Source organism: Bidens hawaiensis, unplaced genomic scaffold (genome assembly GCF_021521415.1).
Source record: "Bidens hawaiensis isolate Kalapana, Puna unplaced genomic scaffold, B.hawaiensis_p1.1 tig00029887_1, whole genome shotgun sequence".
In the NCBI taxonomy this organism is placed as follows: Eukaryota; Viridiplantae; Streptophyta; class Magnoliopsida; order Asterales; family Asteraceae; genus Bidens; species Bidens hawaiensis.
Window position 1 is genome coordinate 148,313 of NW_027494964.1, and position 24,567 is coordinate 172,879.

At 40.5% G+C, this 24,567-nt stretch overlaps 2 protein-coding genes across 2 annotated transcripts; both read left to right on the top strand.

Moving 5' to 3' along the window:
* Nucleotides 1-314: 314 nt before the first annotated feature.
* On the top strand, nucleotides 315-11,921 carry LOC143579623 (vignain-like). The gene is made up of 6 exons (XM_077062872.1): nucleotides 315-631; nucleotides 9,509-9,576; nucleotides 9,883-10,082; nucleotides 10,418-10,633; nucleotides 11,576-11,716; nucleotides 11,805-11,921. Exons 1-6 carry the CDS (start codon nucleotides 315-317, stop codon nucleotides 11,919-11,921), a joined length of 1,059 nt encoding a protein of 352 aa, XP_076918987.1.
* Nucleotides 11,922-15,264: 3,343 nt separating this feature from the next.
* On the top strand, nucleotides 15,265-17,780 carry LOC143579630 (cysteine protease Amb a 11.0101-like). The gene is made up of 4 exons (XM_077062879.1): nucleotides 15,265-15,884; nucleotides 16,436-16,677; nucleotides 17,193-17,333; nucleotides 17,415-17,780. Exons 1-4 carry the CDS (start codon nucleotides 15,437-15,439, stop codon nucleotides 17,652-17,654), a joined length of 1,071 nt encoding a protein of 356 aa, XP_076918994.1. The 5' UTR covers nucleotides 15,265-15,436; the 3' UTR covers nucleotides 17,655-17,780.
* Nucleotides 17,781-24,567: the final 6,787 nt, after the last annotated feature.

Genomic DNA, 24,567 nt, shown 5'->3' on the forward strand with positions numbered 1-24,567 from the left:
GATCATTTAAAAGCGTGAAAATTAAAAATTGAAAATTGAAAAAGAAAGTATATAGAAAAAAGGCCCTAAAATATGCATGGCCACACATATATTCACATCACAGTAACCATCCATGCATACACTTGACTCGATCTCAAGTTACTCATTCAAACTCTAAAAAAAGTAATAAAAAACACTATATAAATGTGTAGTTGGATCATAATCAACGTGCCTTCACGACCTCAATCCACATAGTTGATTGAGTGTCACCGGTTATATATATTTTACACTCCAAATTAATACTCTCATTTTAATTAATATATAAGCCAAGAGAAATGGAAATTAGCAAGTCTATTCTACTTTTACTTTCTTTGGTTTTGATTCTAGGAGTTGCGGATAGCTTCGATTACCATGAGAAAGAACTCGAATCAGAGGAGGGCTTGCAAGGCATGTACGAGAGGTGGAGACACCACCACAAAGTGACCGAGAAAAGCCCCGAGCGGTTCAATGTATTCAAGCACAACGTACATAATATTCACAGAATGAACAAACAGAACCTGCCATATAAGTTGGGGATAAACCACTTTGCTACTATGACTGTCCATGAGTGGAGGAACACCTATGCAAACACGATGTCTAGCCACATGAAGAGGTAGGTACCAGCAGAGCCCAGTTGGACCCGCAAGACTCACCTTGAAAAGAGACGTCTGCGCAGAGACCAACAGGATCCGCAGGACCCACCATGCTCAGAGACGTGACGTCCTTACGCGCAGTACGCAAGCTGTTCCCGCAGGAAAAGCCTCCCAATGGTGTACTCTGCCTGTTCCCGCAGCTGCGGATACAAGCCATCAAGGAAGGCTACCTGCGCAGCAAAGCTACACACACAAGGCACTTAGCTCTCATAATAATTCAGTAATGTCACCTGAAGAAGGAATGAGCAAAGCCGGGAACTCTCCCGCACAAAGCCGGGAGAACTCCCACCCAAATGAGCCAGTCCGTACGATACTGGAAGATCTTTTGTACTGTACCTGACGAGGTAAGGACAAAAGATCTGATCAAAGATACGACAGCTCACTGACAACAGTATGACGAGCAGCACGCTCTTGTACTGTATGTTACTATTAGCCGCTGCTTACTCACCAACCTGTCGGAGGACGTGCATAGCCTGCAGTTGGTGGAACATGAATAGTACACAGCCGGCCTGGTCACTATCAGCCGCTGCCTACCCACCAACTACCAGCATGGCATGTGCGTAGCCCACAGTTGGCAGAACAGGAACACTATTCAGCCGGCTGTACCTTCTTGGAAACCTACCTTCGGCTATAAATACTCCAACACCTTGGAATGGTATATCATCTTATCATCTCATCTTATATCTTATATCTTATACCTGATATCTGCTCTAGCAATCTCTTAATATACACTTATATTCAAGAGCAATCTAGTCTGATTCTCACGCCGGAGGGTGGTCACAAGGAGGTACCCCCCCCCCCCCTTCTCAGTGACGAGCTCACGGTGTCTGTTTTGCAGGTTATCAGAAGAACCATCTTTGCCGGGTCTAACCCCTCGTGGGAAACATCTATTTAACCCCCAGATTACCCGTAATCTGCCCGGGGTCGATTAGTGTTTCTTCATTGGCGCCATCCGTGCATAAAAGCTAGAACTTAATTCCTTTTCAGTTTTCTCAAAACTTCTGGAAAGATGGTTAAAGAAACTCCGGTAACCACAACCCCAGCTACTGGGGGGAATACCGGCGACTACACAGTTCTTACGAACACTACCCCGGTTACCCAAGCCGGGGCAAGTGCAGTAAATTTTACGAACACTACCCCGGTTACCCAAGCTGGGGCAAGTGCAGTAAATCGCTCACTGGGATACACCGATACCCAGTTAGAGAGACAACGAACGAGGCTCCCCCGCCAAACACTCGATGAAGTTAAAGCGTGGGCGGACGCACGTCAAAAAGAATTCCAAGCTGAGTTGGATGAACGCTTACGTTCACTCCAACAGGCTGATGAATTCATACAGTACTCGGACGATGATTCGGAGGAATCCGATAGTGACGCAAACCCTCGTCATAGGGCGAAAGGGAAGCGTAAGGAAACGGACTCCCAACCGAGAAGGCGTTTTGGAGAAACCTTCAAACCAAAAAACGCGAGTGGAAACCCACGTGACTTCTCCAAAACATTTACACCAACTGCTGCAAAGGCGGGAACGTCCAAATTTGCAAGGGACATTGCGGAAGCAATCGCCCCAAAAAGTGCCAAACAGATGTCCAACATCGGCACTTACGATGGTATATCTGATCCAGACGATCATTTGAACAGGTTCATAGCGGGGGCAACCGTCAGTAGTTGGACGGAACCTACGTGGTGTTACATGTTCCAAATGACGCTTGTTGGGGCAGCTAGAGCGTGGTTCGATCGTCTACCGGTCCACCACATCTACAATTGGGCTGACTTCCAGCAGAAGTTTAGCCAACACTTCAGCCAGCAAAGAAAATATACCGAAGAGCAATGGACAATCCTCAATTGCATTCGAGAGGAAGATGAATCTTTGCCAGACTTCATCACTCGCTTCAACTCAAAGAAGCTAAGTCTGGGTAATATTAGCGAAGATCTTGTTCGCGCTGCTTTCATCCAGGGCGCGAATGACCCAGAGCTCATCCGCACCTTAACGGGTAAAGATGGCATGCCATCCACATGGGATGCCATCATGACAGCAGCTAAACGCTTTGCGGAAACGGAGAAGCAACTGGGTAGAGATCTCCCCCAGAGCACAAACCTCTACACCCAGAAAACAAGAGAAGACAACGTCCTTACCGCCCGGCTAAACAAAAAGCGGAAGCTAGGCATTTGGCAGTCAAGGGTAAACTTTGACACCTCATCCGGCTTGCAACATCGGTTAGGCGGAAGGGATAACGTACAGTCGAACCAGAACTCCAGATGGACGCCACTCACCAAAAGCGTCACCGAGATATTCGCCACTGAGAATCTCCCATGGCCAAAGGCTCCAATAATCCGACATCGTCACAATGCCGATCGGAGCAAATACTGTGACTTTCACAGGACAAAAGGCCACAACACTGAAGAATGCACAGACGTGAAGGACATCGTCGAAGCATTTGTCAGAGATGGGACGCTCGCGCACCTCGTGGCGTAACGAACGCTGAGCAGGCTGATGCGAGTAGAACCCCAGTTGGGGAAAACACAATAAAATTGCAGCTTCAATGGTGGAGACTACATACTGCGTAAACAACGAGATCCTGAACCAGGTGCATATCGGCTCGATGGCACTCCCATCCCAACAACATGGAAGGGAGCTCAATTACACAGTTTGCATATAGATCAATTCCAAACTTGTAAAGAAAAGGCCCAGAGCCACTTCTAATGGAAATGATTCTCATTAGAACATTGATGCTAATGATCTTACATTTATACTTATGAACTTTCCACACTGAGATGCCGGTCTTCACCGCATACATAAGTGGGGAAAGAAGTCGTTACTTGTGGAAGGCGGCAAAACCCGCATAAACACAAAAAACGACAAACCTTCACGCAGGTCAGTCATAGGTAAAGTTTGGTGATCCCACTAAATGAAAGTGCCGGTCCTAACCGCACAAATCATGATAAACTGAACTAACCTATTGATAACCGCGCGTCGAACGGTTAATTTATTCAACACTGATGCCGGTTTTCACCGCATAAATAAGTGTAAAGAAATCGTTGCTTGTGGAAGGCGGCAAAACCCGCATAAACACAAAAAACGACAAACCTTCACGCAAGTCAGTCATAGGTAAAGTTTGGTGATCCCACTAAATGAAAGTGCCGGTCCTAACCGCACAAATCATGATAGAAGAAACTGAACTAACCTATTGACAACCACGCGTCGAACGGTTAACTTATTCTAAACACTTAGAAAATTTCAAAGGAAAAGATGAGGAAAACTTCCACGCAGGTCAGATATAGGTAAAGTTTAGCCATCCTACTGAGTGCAAGTGACGGTCTTATCCGCACAATCACGAAAAATGACGCAAAACTTTAACTTATTATCTGACACGTTGAAAAGTTAACTTATCTAAGTACTAAAGAAATTGCTAAGTTAAATCAAAATATGCGTGAAATAAACAAGGCAATGCATTAGCAAATAATCTTTATTCCATCGAAATTCAAATATTACAAAGATTGCTGGGTACATACCCGCATACAAAAGAAGCTATACAAAAATAAAAAACTACTCTAATGGTGGAAAGGGATCTTCAGGAGACCACTTCCACTTGGACCCGCACCATCAGTAGAGTGTGGCGGTTCAAGGAAAGCTTTAAGGATAGCCAGCCCATCATCAGCAGCAGCAACTTCATTCACCTTCTCCACCACCGGATGCGGGAAGGCAGCATACTGGTTCACTGCTTGGTCATAAACAGCTTCAGTATCCACATCATACAAAGGGAAGTTGGAAGGCGGGATGCCTTTCTCAACGAACCCTAGATCAAGCAGGAAGCCGGCCTTTTCCCCATCCTCATGAGAAGCGTTGAGGGCTGCGCTCATGGCATCGTCGTATGATGTGTCCGTGAAGACTCGATGCACAACCTACAAGAAAAAATACAAGTGTCAGAACCTTTTCTATGTACAAAGAAAAGCGTAAAGATATGAAATTACGCATACCTGAGACAACGCTTCTCGAATAAGCCATTCCTTGGCAACCAGAGCCTCCTGGAGGGCGGCTTGAGCTTGGTTACGGGCGCGTTCGGCTTCACTTTTGTTAAGGTTGGCAAGCAACACTTCCTTTGCAGCAGCCTCTTCAACGCCCTTTAGCTTCCGCTCAGTGTGGTCAAGCACGCCCCTCTGGTCCAAGATCTCTTGGAGCTTCTTGGCGTCTTCCATAGCCAAGGCATCATGAGCCTGCTGGAGCCTCTCTAGCTTGGCTTTAAGCTCCTCGTTCTCAATGCGTAGAGGCTCAGCAACAGCTTCAGCCTTGGTGGCCCTCTCAGTTGCGTTCCGTGCAGCTTCCTTAGCCAGCCGAAGTTGTTCGTTAACAGCTTGGGCAGCCTTGGAACGGGCCTCGAGACGGGCCTGAACTTCAACTTCAAGGGCCTTGAAGGCCTTCTCCTTTTCCGCAGCCACTGCGGTAAGCCTCTTGTTCTCCTCCCGGACAGCCCGCGCCTGAGCTGCTTCTTGGATACGAGCTGCTTTTAACTTGTCGTTTTCACGACAAAGCAGCTCGACGCGCGGCTGCATCCGGGCCAGGAAAATCCGAAGCTCATTGGTTAGCCTACCCTCCTGGTAGCTAGCCATTGCTTCCCCCAACGCACCACTCGGAGCTGCGTGACGAGCCCACTCCACGCACTCCACAGGCGTGCGAAGGGTTGTTCCTCGGCGAATGTTCCATCGTGGAACATACACTTCATTGGAATCCGACACTGCAAAAAACAAAGAGCAGTTAGGAAAAGATGATATATAAAAAAAAAAAAAGGCCAAAAGAACCCTACGCACCTGTAGGGTCGACAACAGGCCGATAGCTGCCAAACCCATCACCTGAACCCAAGGGAAATCCATCCAAGAGGTCAGGCAGATGGGAAGGGGGCAGAGGTTGGCGAGAAGCCCCAGGCATACCTGAAGGATCGGCCGCAGTTGCCGACGTCGGAGGAGGCATGGAGGCCGCCGCGGTAGAAACCAACGGAGGTGAACTCACCGGAGGTGAACTCACAACCGTGGTCGCCGCTGCGGAGAAGCCTGCAGAAATAGTCACCGCCGGCTCAGTGAAAGATTCAGTAAATATGGCACTGATAGCCGGCGGAGATGTCATCACAGTTGGAACAGTTGGCTCAACTGGGTGAGCAATTGAACCAACTGAAGCAGGCGCAGTCGCCTGGGTCACCGCCTCAGGTAGGTTGACCAAGCCTACCGTCATGGGTCCGGAGGTGCTCCTCCCTGCTCCACCCTGGAATGCGGTAGCATCCACGCCTGTACAAAGAAGATATATAAGTATAATGGCGGAAAGATATGAAGTTAAAAGTAAAGGAAGTTTGTACTTACGGGTCTTCTTGAGCCTAAAGGTGCGAACAGGCGGGGATGAACCCGATGGAGCCGGCCTCTTCACGCCGCTCACCGTCGTCACACCGGGCTGCCCGGAGGTGACAGTCGTCTCAGCCTCCGGAGTAGTGGTCTTATCACCACCAGGGTTCCCCGCCACCTCCTCGCTTTCGGTCTCTGAATCAGACCGATGCACCGGATCGGCAGTGGAGGCAACCTTCGCCTTCCCCTTCCCGCCGGCAGCCTTCTTTTTCCGCACCAACGGAGGACCATATGCGGATTCCTCATCAGAAGATGACAAGATTAGGGGAATTCCAGCAGAGGTTTCAGCATTGAGAGGTCGAGGGTTGAATAACTCCTTACCTGGCCGCGTGACGCTCAGAATGGGGTGGCCTGGCGGGTAGACCTCCACAAACCGATCCCTCGTCTGCTCAAGGATGGGCAACTCGTTCTCATCGAGAGCACTAGTACCCATCCGAGCGGGACCATCAGCCTCCCGCGGCTGCAGGAGCGACTGCAAGTCATTCCCCTCTGAAATAAAAAAAAATAAACGGTTAGAAGAAAAACCTATATCAACAAAGAAGACATAACATACCGTAAGGGACAGTTCAAACCGTATTCGAGGACGATGGGAATCTGGGACGCCTCCTTCCACACCCGGCTCATCCCAAGCATCACCATCCCAGACTCCGCAAAGCGGTACACCGGAGTCTGGATCCGGGAGATCTTGGCGAACCACTCCGCCTCCTGGTGGTTGAGGGCGTGAGGGCGGGGAGTGCTCTCCCATTCTTAAACGTCATCGCAAGGGGGACGACGCGAGCGGAGATATAAAAAAACTCCCGCTTCCACGACCGAAGACTGCGCTCGGTAGCGCATATCTTCAACCCCTTGATTCGATTGACCAAGGTGTACCACCCCTGGATGCACCTCCAGGAGTAGAAGGTCATCAACCGGTCAACATGGGGCTCCACACCCAGAATGAGGCACACCCACTCAAAGTGGCGGATCTTGGCGATCGCCATCGGGTGTACCTCCGTCAAATGCACACCGTGCCTCTCCAAGACACGGTATACAAACTTCGTCAATGGGAACCTGAGATTCCCATAAACGAAGAATGCAGCATACACCCCTATTTTGCCCTTGGGGGCATCGTACACCGTCTGGTGTGGCCCCGGAAACTCAGGCTCGAACGACTCGAGCATGAACTTCCGGACGATGTACTGAAAAAGCTCGGCCGGAAGAGCACACTGGCACTCGCCAGCAGTGCTCTTGTCGTCCTTTTCGGACGTCGACGTCGGGTTCTCGACGAACAACTCCGACTCCTCGGCAGTGGCCTCAAAATCACGGGTAGAAGACATGTTTCGGATGAACAGAAGCGATTTCAGAAGAATGCTCGACGGAATAGTGAGTATTCGCCGGAAATCGTTTAGAAGATGAAAAGAGAAGTGAAAGTGTGGATTACAAAGGACCCTCTCCCCCTTTATATACTCATCGCAATTAATGCGATGAATTTAATGCGGAAGAGAGAGAAATCGCAGGTGCAATGAAACTATGACACGTGGCAAAGTGCAAGCTGGCAACAGCTGTTGAAAGGACGCGTGCCATTAATTTCGTGGCCACGCGCCCGAAAAATCGCGCCCACGCGCCTGAAAAAGCGCCTGGAATGACCATATACCGTCACGTCGCCATAACTTCCTGCACGTCCTGACACTGTCAGAAGAAACCGTCGGACGACGTTTCAACAGTTTGGACTGTTCTTATCCTTTCACCAACTCTTCGAATTTCAAAAAGATTTAAAATTAAGCGGGAAAATACCCCTTACCTTGGCAACCAAGAAACTATAAGACAAGTGCGAGTACAGTGTTAAGGCAAAACCCTTCACATACTTAGCACCTGCAGGGAATTGAAGCCAAGAACACCTCGGCAACCAAGTAACCATAAGACGGGTGCGAGTACAGTGTCAAGGCAAAACCCTTCACATACTTAGCACCCGCAGGGAATTGAAGCCATGAATACCTTGGAAGTAAAGTAACTATAAGACGAGTGCGGGTACAGTGTCAAGGCAAAACCCTTCACATACCTAGCACTCCGCAGGGAATTGAAACCAAAAAGGATCTTCTGGGCAGTGCTTGCGAAAACGGGAATAACATCCCCGCATAGCGGGAACGTCGAGAACTAGATTGTTTGAACCTCCAAGATGGAATTGGTTGTTTAAACATAATTGATCACTATGTTCAAAACTACCAAAACCTACCCGCATCACACCCAAAGATCAAGCAGAAAAGTCGGGAATTTCTGCACGTGACATTAGGACTTTCGCGGGAAGAATCCCCATGGAAAACCTTAAAACTAAAACATTTTCAAAACCCCTTGTTTAAGTCCAAAAGTTCACCTCACTTATTAACAATTTATGAGAAGAACATTGGACTGGGGGGACTTGAAGAGGTAGGTACCAGCAGAGCCCAGTTGGACCCGCAAGACTCACCTTGAAAAGGGACGTCTGCGCAGAGACCAACTGGATCCGCAGGACCCACCATGCTCAGAGACGTGACGTCCTTACGCGCAGTACGCAAGCTGTTCCCGCAGGAAAAGCCTCCCAATGGTGTACTCTGCCTGTTCCCGCATCTGCGGATACAAGCCATCAAGGAAGGCTACCTGCGCAGCAAAGCTACACGCACAAGGCACTTAGCTCTCATAATAATTCAGTAATGTCACCTGAAGAAGGAATGAGCAAAGCCGGGAACTCTCCCGCACAAAGCCGGGAGAACTCCCACCCAAATGAGCCAGTCCGTACGATACTGGAAGATCTTTTGTACTGTACCTGACGAGGTAAGGACAAAAGATCTGACCAAAGATACGACAGCTCACTGACAACAGTATGACGAGCAGCACGCTCTTGTACTGTATGTTACTATTAGCCGCTGCCTACTCACCAACTTGTCGGAGGACGTGCAAAGCCTGCAGTTGGTGGAACAGGAATAGTACACAGCCGGCCTGGTCACTATCAGCCGCTGCCTACCCACCAACTACCAGCATGGCATGTGTGTAGCCCACAGTTGGCAAAACAGGAACACTATTCAGCCGGCTTACCTTCTTGGAAACCTACCTTCGGCTATAAATACTCCAACACCTTGGAATGGTATATCATCTTATCATCTCATCTTATATCTTATACCTGATATCTGCTCTAGCAATCTCTTAATATACATTTATATTCAAGAGCAATCTAGTCTGATTCTCACGCCGGAGGGTGGTCACAAGGAGGTACCCCCCCTTCTCAGTGACGAGCTCACGGTGTCTGTTTTGCAGGTTATCAGAAGAACCATCTTTGCCGGGTCTAACCCCTCGTGGGAAACATCTATTTAACCCCCAGATTACCCGTAATCTGCCCGGGGTCGATTAGTGTTTCTTCACCACATCAGGGCACTTCGTGGAATTCGTGATAACTACAACAACAACAGCTTGACCACGACTTATGGTCATGTTGATTTTAACAGTCTCCCGCCAAGAATAGACTGGAGGAAACATAACGCCGTCACCCCTGTCAAGGCTCAAGGGCAATGCGGTAACATATATTATTTTTCTTACTCGTTAGTCATTTGACGTTATAATTTATCTTTGTAATTGAGATCCGTTAATTAAGAAAATTTAACTAAGAATTTTTTGTCTCGTATGATTCTAGGTGGTTCAACAAAATGATCACTAATTAAAATGCATATATACTAGACCTACACTATATGCTAAAATAGTAACTTAAGATTATACTTGTAGTGATATGATGTTGTAACACAAAAAGTTATCTACATTTAAAACAATGGCGTTATGTTTATTGCAATGGTATCTAACACTATTTTAATGTTGAATTTCACAGCAAGTTGTTTCGCTTTTGCTTCGGTGGGTGCAATTGAAGGATTAAACTCCATAAGAACAGGGCAACTCATAGGCTTATCAGAACAACAAATTCTAGACTGTGATACAAGTGAGAGAACCCAAGCTTGTAGCGGAGGGTTGACATGCGGTGTATGCGACTGGATCGTAGAGAATGGAGGTTTAGCTACGGAAGCGTGTTGGGTTTCAACGGTGGTTCGGAACGAAAACGGTCAAGTTATTTTAACCCGTTTTAGTTAATATATCGTTTCAATAGTTATTAATCCATATTAATAAACAAAGATATGAACGAGTTATAAAAACGCAGCGGAAAGTTAAAGATTTAAACGAACCAAAACCAAAACCCAAGACCCGGATCCGATTACAACTATTATACGAGCACGATAAACAAGAATAAATCAACCATAGATTGGTTTTCGATATACCTCGGTTATTGAAACCGGGAAGACACCGAGGGTTAACGAGATGAGCTAGATTTGACACAATCAACAAACCCAAACGACCTCCGGTGGTGACAGTTGCTGACGGACGGCGACAACACGGCTGAAATTGCGGTGGCACGGCGTCGGTACAGTAACAACATTGAACAGAAGCAACAGCAGACTCCGGCAGGTGCAACGGCAGCAGCTGAGGCTGCAGGGACCAGAAACTGTGGTGGTGGCCGGAGTTCCGGTGACCGGAAGTTGCAGGGGGCGGAGGTGGTAGTGCTGGCTGGTGTAGGGGTTGTGGTTAAGGTGGTACAGCAACAGTAGCAACCAAACAACACAACAACTACGGCTGCCGGAAAAACGGGCTCGCCGGAATTTCCCAAGGTCGCCGGAAAAACGTTTGACAGCTTGCGGTTGAAGCTTTCTACAGCACCGTTGCTTATATGGAACAGTGGTGGTGGTTGCGGTGACCAAGGGACAACCGGTGTGGTAGGTGGGTGGCGGACGGTGGTCCGGTGGCCGGAGGTGGCGGCTGCCGGAAGTTATGGTGGCCAGGGTTTTTGGTGAATAAGATGGATCATCTAATGATATTATCTTATTATATATATAGTAAATATAATTAGGGTTTAAACATTTTAAACCCAATGGGCTTAAAGCCCAACCACCAAATTAAAGCCTAGTCCATCAACTTATCCTATTATGTGATTGTGTCGGGCCCAGTTAGCGTAAACGTTTAAGTGGGTTTATATCTCGTTACCCCCGGTGTAACTCATATCGGGTCATATTCGGGTCGGTCGCGTTGACTTGACCCGAACCCACCATTAAATCCAACAAAGCGTTCTACCCTTACACGGGCAAAAAGGAATCCTGCGATAGAGCCAAGGTACAAACAAACTTATATATAAATGAACGTTTGCTATTTATTATATATATTAAGGGTCGTTATATTCAAACACCACCCACATTGTGTGTTAACAATTCTATACGATTCGTATAGGGACTATATGAGTCGTATAGCTCTCACATGACTAACTAATATACGGATGACAGTTTTTTCAGTCTATACGGGTCGTATAGCCCATATACGAGTCGTATCGGCTTAAAACACCTGACACCCTCCATCACAAAAGGACAAAAATTTGCACCTAGCTATACGGCTTGTATAGCTCATATACGAGCCGTATAGGCGCATATGGTGTCCAATAACCTATATGGTGTGAGAATAACCTTTGCCTTTTTCAAATCCAGTTTTGTCACCATGCGGTGACTCTTGATGGACGTGAGTATACAGTGAGAGATGATGAACAAGACCTAATGAAAACAGTTGCCGGCCAACCGTGTGCGTTTATGATGGATGCTGGCAGTGATAATTTCATGTTCTACAAAGAGGTAACAATTAAAACAACCCTAAATCGAAGAACTTTTATCGCTCCCATCTATGATCTCTCATTAACTAATCATTCATGGTCATGTCTAGGGAATATATAACGGGCCATGTGGATATACTCTAACACACGCCATGTTGTTAGTGGGATACGATCAGGATCCTGATGGAACCAAGTATTGGATTGTTAAGAACTCGTGGGGTGAATGATGGGGAGAGAAGGGATACATTCGTATGGCACGCTTGGGAACTCCAGAAGGAATTTGCGGGATGAATGCCGAGGGTACATTCCCACTAAAATCTCCTGAAACACGCAATATTGAACTCTGGATGGACTCCATGCTTCCAGAAATCTAGAATAATTAAGGATGATCAGTCGTTGTTCATTGATAAATGCAGAACACTAGAATAAACTATTGAATTGCATTATCTTTTATTCTGTGTTCAACCATCCGAAAGAGGAAAATGAATAGATTTTGTGTAAGGAGACTTTCTTGTTATTAATCTCATGCTTTTTATAAGTTGTTTATATTATTATTTTTTTCATGATATATTCACCAAATTAATCAATCTTGTACGTGTTTATTGTAAAACTTAGAAATAAAAATTTGAGTTGAGTGGGACGCAAATTTGATTCCTATCTTTATGTCGACAAGTAAATTAATACAATAATACTTCTTCGTTTGGCTTGAACTGATTCGAGAAGATTGATGTACTTTATTTGGACACTCGGATAGTCAATAACCAATTGTATGGAGTATTGGACATTGCCATATGCTATTGGTTGACTTTCCTTTTTATTTTTTCATTGTTATTGTGATTTTCCTGGCATTGTGATGTTTTTGGCTGACAAAATAAATTACTAAGGTGACCACTAACATAGTTATATGGCATGTATGTTCATTTTCGTCTCGTCATACACCAGTAGAAGAACACCCTTTTAGAAGTGGTTTTCTAGACTTTGAAGTGCTTTCTAGCCGCTGCTAATGATATTACTACTAAAGATCACTTTCTCTTTCATCTTTCAGAGCGGTTTTGTAGACCACTCGCAAAGACAACCGCTCCTTATGTCATCCCAAATAATCTATATCAATACTTACTATATATATGGGTTAGTTTCATTTAAGAACTCAACAAAAGTTAAGAACTTCTAGGAACTCTTAAAAACCAAATATTTTTTAAATTTTTTTTATTTAATAACATTATTTGAGAGTAGTTTTATCGTGTTTAATATATAAATTTTTTATTTACATATATAAATCACAAGTTTACATATGTGTAAAATTTATGCAATAACAAACTTACATTTGTGTTAAAGAAAATTAGATATGTGTAAAAACTAATTTGTATAATTGTAATCGTAAATGTAAATATAAAAAGTGATAAAACTATTCTCAAAGAACATTAACATACAAAAAAATTTATAAAAAACGTTAGTTTTTAAGGGTTCATTCAAGTTCTTAAATAATTTAACAGTTCTGTAATGATACTCATCCCTATATATAAAACAAGAGTTAGAGACCTTTTAATTTTAAGATATATCAAACTTATTGCATTAGTACAACATATATTGCATCTAAAATATATAATTTAGGGGTCACGAAAGCTTTCATTCTTTTAAAGTATAGCCACGACCTTGGTCGCTCAATTTCACTCAATTTTTGTTAATTTAATGAAATAATGAATAGTTACACATGTACCCCTAATTCAAAATCATTAACCCCCAAGACATTTTAACAACCATAATTTTATCACACGTTAATACTTTTTAAAAATAATTACACCACAAAACAGCCATTTATTCTTTTTAATTTGATTATGATATTGCTATATTTTTTTAGTTTTAAAAAGTTAGCATTTTATGTGATTACTAGTTAGAACCAGCAACATGTCGAGTCGAACGAGCTTAGTCGTATGTAAACTGGATTAGGTTCGGAATGAGATGATACAAAAAAGGTTAATTTGGTTCGGGTTGGTAAGGGTTCGAGTTGAAAGGGGTCAAATTGAAACGATGTAGAGTCGGAACGGGTTTCGGGCCAAAATGAGTTAGTTTAAAATGACTTACTTGAAATTACAGTAAATTTCAGTTTTTCTTCTTGATATTCGCTGTCGGTTACATGGATGCCATTGCTTACATGTATCGGGGCCGATAAATGTGTCCAACGTAAGCGCGTAACCCAATCTTGGTAAACACTTAACCCAGCGCCCCGAAAAATTAGTAATCGACGTGCTGCGTGCAGTGTTGGTTAGACATGTTTAATGACAATAATGTGCATTCCTATGTCGTTTACGTGTGTTCAATCTTCAGTTATACGCGTACTTGACTTGCATGACTTAAGCGTCCAGTTTCAGGCTATGTGCGCACTGTCATCATGTGGCGAATGTACCGACACTGATTATGCATTCAGTGTCGAGTTGCGGGCGCATCCTGCCGGCTCACGCGGACATCTAGCTAGCATGGTATTATATTATTTTTCAGTTTCTCTTAAGGACGTTTTTAAAACCACTTTAAATTCTATTTTGAGAAAATAAATTATTTATGCTCATGTGCTTTATGTGTTGGGGCACTGTATAGATCCATTTCTGAATTTGAGTGATTTGTGCCATCATAGTTTTAGGGTGGGTTTAATTTAACTCTTGTCGTTTGTTGACCGTCAATTAAGCCGTTAAGTTTGCTTAGTTATTTATCAATTAAGCCGTCAATTGTTGCACGGTCAACAACATGAGTTAAATTGTGTGCGCCCTAAAATTACGGTGGCACAGATCACTCAAAGTCAGAACCGGACGATACAGGGGGGAATCATAATTTTCTCTTTTATTTTTATTAAAAAAACAGTTATTTTTTAAATATAATGCAATATTGCCGAATTATCTAGCAATTCCGAAATTTTATAGAAATTTTATGAATTCTATAAAATTTTGCGTAAAACTATACATTAAAAAATTAACAATACCAAACTATATAAACCTACTATTAACGTGATACTACCCGTTTTTCAGGTAAGGTTAGCTCGTGTTCGGGTTTGCTCGAGTCATGTTTTGGGTTTTGGTTAAAAATGGTAGTCCTAACGGTACCGAGTATTGGTCAAAACCGTTTATTTAGTTTCCCTAATTGTGGTAGTAATTGTAACATCCGAACCGATCGCGTTCGTAAAAATAATAAGTTATGATGGGTTAAAAAACCCGATGCAATATCATAAATTTAATACGGGTTATTTGTGGGGAAAATAACAACAGTACTTTTTTATTCAAATTTCTAAAACTTACGAGCAATTTGTCTTAGGTATATATAAAATCGATCTCTTAAAGTTAGTGGCATTTGATAGTCAACTTTGAGACGGTTGCAAATAAAAGTGTGCACAACATTCATTATTATAGGTCCATTATAACGTTTGACCATTAAAAACATTTAAATAGAAGTATATAAATATAACCCCCAAAATCCTCACCTTCTTCCCATAAAAAAACTAACAAAATGAATGGCCACACGATATGTTCACATCATACTAACCATCCATGTATATATACACTTGACTCGATCTAAAATTCCTCATTCAAACCCTCAAAATAGTAATAAGAAAACACTATATAAATGTGTAGTTGGATCATAATCAATGTGCCTTCACGACCTCAATCTACGTAGTTGATTGAGTGTCACCAGTTATATATATATTTTACACTACAAATTAATACTCTCATAATAATTAATACATAAGTCAAGAGAAATGGAAATAAGTAAATCTATTATACTTTTACTTTCTTTGGTTTTGATTCTAGGAGTTGTAGATAGCTTTGATTACCATGAGAAAGAACTCGAATCGGAGGAAGGCTTGCAAGGCATGTACGACAGGTGGAGAGATCACCACAAAGTGACCGAGAAAAGCCACGAGCGGTTCAATGTATTCAAGTACAACGTACACAATATTCACAAAATAAACAAACAGAACCTCCCTTATAAGGTGGAGCCAAACCAATTTGCTACCTTGACACTCCATGAGTGGAGTAACATCTATGCCAACTCAAAGAGCGAACACTTCAAGGCACTTCGCGGTACTCTTAAGCCCGACAACTTGACAGGAACTTATAGTGAAATTGATATTAACAGTCTCCCACGGAGAATAGACTGGAGGGAACATAACGCTGTTGTCCCCGTCAAGAGTCAAGGGCAATGCGGTAACACATTTTTTCGAGCTCACTAGTCGTTTAGTGTTGTATAGTTTCACTACTAGAAAACATGTCCTTTTCCTACAAAATTTCTACGCCAAGTAATTCCAACAGATTTCTAACGAATTTTTAACAAAGTAAAACTAAGCTCTAATTTTCTTACAATATTGCAACAGAATAGTAACAATAGGATTTTCGTTGGAAAATTTGTGCTAACTTTCCAACAAACAAAAAAAATATTTATCAACTATTTCTTTTGTTTTTTTATGCTGGTATAAACTAACCCCAAATGAAAAATAAACTAATAAATAGTTTTTGTGGGAAATTTGTGAAAAGTTTACAACTGTGTATAAGTAATTTTGTAAGAAAAGTTGTTGGAAAACAGTTGAAAACAATTTTCAAAAAGTTGTTTTTCTAACACCACATTTTGTTGGAAAATTGTTAAAAAGTGGTTTTTCCAACAGATTTCCTACGAAATCAGTCGTGGAAAAATGTCTAATTTTCTAGTAGTGTTTTTCTCCGTTAATATATCTACATATATTCAAAACGATACGTTACAGGAAGTTGCTTTGCATTTGCTGCGGTGGGTGGAATTGAAGGAATAAACGCCATCAGAATCGGGCAACTCAAATCATTATCGGAACAACAAGTTCTAGATTGTGATACTCTTGAGTCGAGAACCTCGTATTGTGGCGGAGGGATCGTATGTGGTGTATACCAATTTGTCACGGAGCATGGAGGTATAGCTTCAGATGAGTCCTATCCTTATGTAGGGAAAAAGGAAACCTGCGATAAATCAAAGGTACAAACAAACTTACTTGTGAATCCAACAATGTTTGCATGTTGTATACAAGCACTTTTTGAAATACGAGTTTGGTGTTTGATGATGGTTTGTGGGTAAGGTGTGAGATTTTTTTGGGTTTATGGGTATTTCGTAAATGGCATTTATGGAAGTGTCCTATGTGGCAACTTCAGTGAATGGGATTTGCAGTTCTCTAAATGACATATGCTGATCTTAATTAGTTTTCCATTGACAATTACTAATGAGGTTACCCTAGTGTTGATTAAATTTTAATCGACGTTATTAATTTTTAACGGAAAATTAAGATCTGCAAATGTCATTTCCAGATCAGCAAATCCCATTCACAAAATTCGTCACGTAGGACACTCCCGTAAATGCCAATTACTACCCAAAAACCAAAAAAATCTCACATCATACCCTGCAATCCATCATCAAACACCAAAAGTGTCTATTACAAAAGAAAAAAACTTCTTGTATATATGAACATTTTCTATCTATAATTTTTTTGAATCCAGTATGGTCATCACTCAGTAACTCTCGATGGAAAGGAGGATATACCTAAAAACGATGAAGCAGCGGTGATGAAAGCAGTTGCACATCAACCTGTGACTTTTTCCATGGATCCAATGAATGATGGGTTCATGTTCTACAAAGAGGTAATACTTATAAGTTATAACAAGTCTAAATTAAATTAAGTTATATGAGTTGCTAATTTATGATTAGTAACTGGTGTTTAGGGAATATATACCGGACCATGTGGATTAAATGTTCAGCACGCTATGTTGCATGTGGGATACGACGAGGCTCCTGACGGAACCAAGTACTATATTGTTAGAAACTCATGGGGAGACTCATGGGGAGAGAAGGGATACATTCGTATGCAACGTGGAGTTGCGAATGTAGAAGGACTCTGCAACATGTATTTAGACTCGACGTTTCCTCTTAAATCTTTCGAGACACGCAATGTTGAACTCTAGATCTACGAATCCCATATCCACGTATGGAATAAGGATGAATATTGATCAATGGATGTTCATTGATAAAAAAATAGACACTAGAATAGAAGATTTAGTTCTATGTTTTTCTTTCAGTTTTTATTCAACCGTATTCAAGAGAAAAATAAAGTTAATGTTGTATGAGGATACTTTTTTGATATATTATGCTTTGATTATAAGATTTTGTTTCTAGATATCATATATAACAAAATTTGATTTGATAAGGATTAATGCAGCTACTAGGTGGTGCAACTGAGTCGTGATGAGGAAAATCATCACCAAACTCAATCTTACTTAATTGATTGATAAGGAATTATTAAGGATTAATGTAGCTACTAATGTGTGTGTTATTTTTTTTATGAATTGGGCCGATGATTAGTTAAAAACGGGCTCGTAGAATATGTGAATACACAACTGGGATTAGAGGTGCATAAATCGGGTTTTTTTTAATACCCGGGTTCGGGTATGGAACCGGGGTAGGGTATTGAGAAAAAAAACTCAACCCTATGTACCCGGGTAGGGTATGATCGGGTTCGGGTATTGGAACCGGGTACGACCGGGTATTAATACCCGGTTTTGAATTTGTAATTTTCTATACATTTTTTATATTGTTTAAAATTTAAATTTGCTTTGTAATTTATAAAAATAATTAAAGTATATTACAAAAACCATAAATCCACTTAATTACAAATTATTTACTTAGTATTATGCATTTTACAAAAACTTAAACATAAAAGTTGTGAAGTATTAAAAAATACTATAAAAACTCATGTATTATTTCGGGCATTAGAAAATTGGAATCGGGTATCGGGTATAACCGTGTATGGGTATAGGGTATGACCGGGTCCGGGTATTTACGGGTATAAATCGGGTACGGTTCCGGGTACGGGTATTGACCTCAAAATGCATACCCTATCCATACCCTACGGGTAGGGTCGGTTCCGGTTTCGGGTATCGAATACCCGGGTATTTTTTTCGGGTCCGGTTCCGTGTACGGGTTTTTTGTGCACCTCTAACTGGGATTGGTTTGCATCGAGTTGGCGTGGTCTTTGCATCTTGTTGGACTTGGTCTCTGTCATTGTTACTTTATAAGGAAAATAGAAAGAGTTGTGTGAGGATGCGCGTTGAAGAGGGATCTCATTCGATTTTAGAATTTCATCTTGGTTTGCAAGATGAACTCATCTATTGATAGTTTGTATATGTTTACTTTCAATTATGTGGTCTAAGTGTCGTACTAGCTTGTATCGTTCTTGTTCATATTCTTGTATCATATTCTTATGCGAGTTAGGTTGTTTGAAGTTAGAATCCTCAGATGACGACCATCGTATAATTGTATTATTCCTATAGAAATAAATGATCGTTCTTGTTCATATTCTTGTATCATATTCTTATGCGAGTTAGGTTGTTTGAAGTTAGAATCCTCAAATGACGACCATCGTATAATTGTATTATTCCTATAGAAATAAATGATTAAAACAACTTAAATTAAAAACAAAAAGGTTAAGAAATAACTAATTTTAAAATTTAAACAATTTAAATTTTACCAATACAAAAATTCTCCAACGATTCTCGGGCCGTTTTTTCATCCATCTTTAAATACTCGCCGTTGATATCGGTCGTGTTACCGTATGCGAGGATGCGTAACGCCAAAGTACACTTTTGGATGGCTGCGAATCCTAATCATCCTCTTGCGTCGGGTTTTTGTTGAAAACACGGATACTCCCGCTCCAAATCTCCCGTGATGCGCACAAATAACGTCTATACATTCGAAAACGACTTTCAAACTTAACGTTGTCGTATCTAGGCGAGTTGTTGAAGTATTCTCTCATCAAACACTCGTTCGCATCCACACTATCTCGAAGGATATACGATCGCCTATGGCGTGGCCGAGAACTAATAGAGTCAGACACTATCTTATTTGCTACGGCCCGAAATGCATTCATGACCTTAGCTTCCTCTTACGTCGTCTGTTGGTTGATCTGATCAATCTTCTTCGTATCCTCAAGAAGTTCCCAAATGTCGGAAGTGTTTGTGAAATCCATTTTGGTAAAAAAAAACTTGCTGAAATTGGTTTAGAATTGGTGAAGAAGTATTTGAGTTAGTATATGAAATGATGAAAATTGTTGAATTGATCGGATATTTATTTTAAGTTTTTAAATTATTTTTTTATCATCGTTCAAAAACTTCACCGACGACACCCCCCCCCCCCCGCCCCCCCCCCCCCCTCACCGGGACGGTGTTCCCTTTTAACGTCACCCCACGTCGAGCTTATTCCTCGCCGAACATGCATGGCCTAAGAGATTGTTGAAGAGACGAGGTGTGCATGAGATTGACAATAGTTATGAGAATATGATGGAGGTTTGGGAAAAAATGTACCGCTTGGTCAGTTGGTTATGGTCATTTAGATTTGTATTAATTATAGGTTTGTATTAATTAATAGCAAATAGAGCATACTCAACTCATAATTAATCAAACAGTGACTTCCTCCAAGATTGACCCCTATAACTTATTAACTTATCAAAATAAAAAATCATATTTATTTGGGACCGAAACATTAAAAAGATTATTTTTTCTCTGTGTCATCCTAGAATTAATAAACGTAAAAGCCCAAAAAAAGCTCAACCCTTTTCTCATTAATAAATACTACTTTTTTACAACATCATTATCACCAACCCAACAAACAAAAAAACAAGAGCAAAATACCCATAAAAAACTCACTTTTTACCCTCTCCATTAAACTAAACAAATAAACTACATGACTAATAATTGTTTTAACCAAACTTCATTCATAAAACAAAACTCAACACGTTTTAATTTCTCTCTTAAACTAATTTCTTAACCCTGATTTAAAAACCAAACTCCTAGTCTTTTGTACAAATTATTAATTCTTTGAGTCCTCTTTTAAGCGTTAGACCTTGTAATTTAAGGTTTATTGTTGGGTCGAATCAACCCACTCCTTCTGTTTTAAGCTTATTTCCTTATCTCTATTTTCTCGCAACTTTAAGATGCTGGTATTTCATAGCTCCATTTTAGACTTTAAAATGTTTTGGGGTGTAGCATGCACTGTATCTCAATATCTCAATATTTCATATTTAAACCTCACACGATTCATACGATATCAGTTGTGCTGACTACATTTATACTTGTTGATACATACTTGCTATTTGCTACATGAACTATGCCTTTATTTTTTATTGGAGGTGGATACGTAAACGCAAACACTATAGTTGGATGGTCCTTGTGACTACCTACGCTTCCCAGTAGATTAACTATGAGTCAATGGTGAACCCAATGGATAGACATACCTTGATGTTGCCCCTCCCACACGCGGCTCTCACCTAGGCCACAAAAAGGGGCATGGATAATGCGATGCGTAGATTCTTATAAGTGTAACAGTATATTAAAGACCAATAGTCAAAGGATTGAGAAATTTAATTATTTGTGATTAAACAAATCTTAGTGTGACATTCGTTAATTTCGGGTCATATTTGTATTCGTTTTGTATTTGTTTATCATGTAAACCGACCCATTTTGTAAACCGAAACCTTCAATATAATCAAAATGATGGATTTTTTTTTACATATTTGTTTTATACTTGTCGGATCTCGAAAACACCCTTTTCGGTCCCTAAAATGGCCTTAAAACGCTTAAAACCAACTCTGGGGGCCAAAACTGCCAACTTTGAAAGTTCAGAATTTCCACCAGGCACACTTAGCGCCGCGCTAACATCCATACCCTGGGCAGTTAACGCCACGCTAAGGGGAGTCTGCACCAACTCGTTTTTTTTTTTTTTTAGGCTTTTATGCTTTCTTGTGCTCATAACCAACTCATTTCCATGCATAACACTTTATAAAAGACTTGTTCAACTTACCTTATACATACATGACCATCTCCTTCATTTTACACCTGCTCATACACCAAATTCTCTCTCAAATTCAAAGATATTAAGGTTGTTCTTCATGAATTCTTCGCAGTTTGACTTTCCAAAGTCAAATTGACCATGTTCTTTCATTTTAATTAACTCGTTAGCTCTTATTAATACTTGAAGCTTGTTATACAACATATATATAATACACACCCCTTGTTACCTTTGGTGGTCACTTCTCCGGTCTCGGTAGGTGGAGTGTCGGGCCTCGTAAGGCAAAGCTTCATGGATGACTCACGTGGTCCTTGATATATATATAATTATATAACTTGTTTATGATTACTAACCATGCTTAACTTCTACTCATCTTTCTTATTTATTGAGTTCCATGGTTATGGGTTTGTAGAGACTAGCTTCGGTTTAACCGTAAATAGCTCCAAATCGTAAACCGAACTTTATTTACTAGTTTTGTTAAATAATTGTATAAACATGCTTCATGTTAGATTTAACTTTGTAATATCATTTTTATAAGTTCCATGGTTATGGGTTTGTAGAATCTAACCTCGGCCTTGACCCGAAACAAGATCCGAACCGTAAACCGAACTTTCGTTTAAAGACTTTATTGTTGACTTTTTGGTTGTAAAACTTAAGTATCATCATTTATAAATTATTATACAAGTTCTTTGATGTTTGGGCATGTGGTAAACATTCTTGACCTTATTCTAAGATAAAAACCGAACTAAACCGATTTCACTCGCTTAAGACACACAAGTGTGTTTCTAGCTATCATGACTTGTATATTTCTTTAAAAATATTTTATAAATTGATTTTAATTATTTTACTAAAGTAATTGGAATGTTGAATCCAACTTGATCTTATAACAAAGTTTGGACCAACGAAACCAAACACTCGCTTAACGGACGTTGTTAGTTCTAAAACAATAGAACTACATACTTGGTTAAGTCTTTAAAAATTTTATTGAGTTATCTCATAACATTCATTATTTTGGAAAGTTGACTTTGGGTTTGACCTAATTACCAAGACCCGAACCAATAACCCGAACACTCGTTAAAACCCGTTTTAGTATCTATATTATAAAGGGATTTGCATTCTTGCATTTTTACCCACCTTATTACTTAACATAGGTTGAGTAAAATTAAGGGCTAGATACTTTAACCCGGTTTCGAGCAAACTAATATTTTTAAAGGACTATTATGATAATTTCTTAAATATTTACATTTTTAAACCTTAAACTTTAAATTGTTTGCATTTCTTATCATTTATTTTATTTAAAGACTTCCTAGACAACCTTTCTAATACAAGACTTCCTTTCATCTAGGCTTTGCTCGTTAAACCTCATCCTCCCGGTTACTCGTCGTTTTTACCGATCAAGTTTATTACTTGAATGTGAGTACTTTTCATTCCCCGTTTTTCATCTTTCGTTTTGGGGGTGATATTGCATACATATTTAAACTAAATGTTTTATACTTGAGTCTTAAACCACAAACTTTATTGTATACCTTACTTAAATAAATGTTCGATTTTGTGTTACATGCGTACATACTTAATTGCTAATGTGTTTACCGCTTTTGGTTGGTTGATTCATAAATCTGAGTATATTTGGTATCCCCTTATAGAAAGGTGTCGTTAATGTATTCTTATTAATGATTTCATATAAATCCGAGTCTATTTGGCATCCCCTTATAGAAATGTGTCGTTAATGTATTTTTATTAACGATTTCATATAAATCCGAATCTATTTGGCATCCCCTTATAGAAAGGTATCGTTAATGTATTCTTATTAATGATTTCATTATCTAAATTGTTGCTATTATTTATTGTTTTGTATACAAGTTGTGGAATTTCATCTACTATATACTTATTGTTCAAAACTATGAAAAGTGCTCACCAACATTCGTGTTGACAAAGTTTATTTTATGCAATGTTACAGGTTTGTTACTTGGTTGATTTGGAGACTTGAAGAACTATTATCTTGCGACCGTTTAGGTTATTAGACATAAATGTTTGATTAATTATTCGGTTATTTGTATGAACAAGTTTGTGTTATTTGGTTGATTTAATGAAATGAACGAGTTGTTTAAATATTGTCATTTTGATAGTGTCTTGTGTTAATGGGAAATCCGTTGCACCCCGGCATGTTCCGCCGCCTTTGGTCGGGGTGTGACAATTAGAAATGCTAACTCGTTAAGTATAAGCAAGTTGTGAAATCTAATGATTAAGTAACAAAGAACACATTTTATCGCTACTAAAAAATGAGGCATTTTTCTACGACGAATTTTGTAGGAAATTTGTTGAAAACTCCACTTTCTAACAACTTTCCAACAAAATTGTTACGTTGGAAAACACATGCTTGAAAATTATTTTCAAACGTTTTTAAACAACTTTTATAACAAAATTGCCACAAAAACATGTTGTTGCAAATTTCCCCCAATTTTCCTACTCGGCTTATAGGCTAAAGTTTCATTTAGTTGTATTTTTTTTCCTTTTAGTCGTCCAATTTTAGCCGCTATATTAAATACTTTAACTTCCAAATTAAATATTTAGTCGGCTCACATTTTATTTCTCTATTAGCCGTCATGTTTTAGCCGTCAAAGTTAAATATTTTTTATTTACCTAATAAAACACTTAGCCCGTTTTCAATTTTTTTACTACTAGTCATCTTCGTTTATTCCCCTTAGCCGACATGTTTTAGCCAACAGAGTTAAATATTTTTACCTGCCTAATAAAGCAACTTGTCACAACTTGGTGACGTGGACTTGTTACGGAATAAAAACGGGGTTGTATTCCACTTTAAACTTGTTTATTCCTTCTTAACCGACTTTGGAATATTTGTTTATTCACTTAGCTGGTTCTTTGTTTTCCGTATATCTTTGCCGGCTCCAACTCGGCTCACAGGCTAAAACTTCACTTAGTTGTCTTCTATTTTTTTTCCTTTTACTCGGGTAAATTTAGCAGCTAAAATTAAATAGTTTACCAATTTAGCTACTATATTAAATACTTAACCGATTT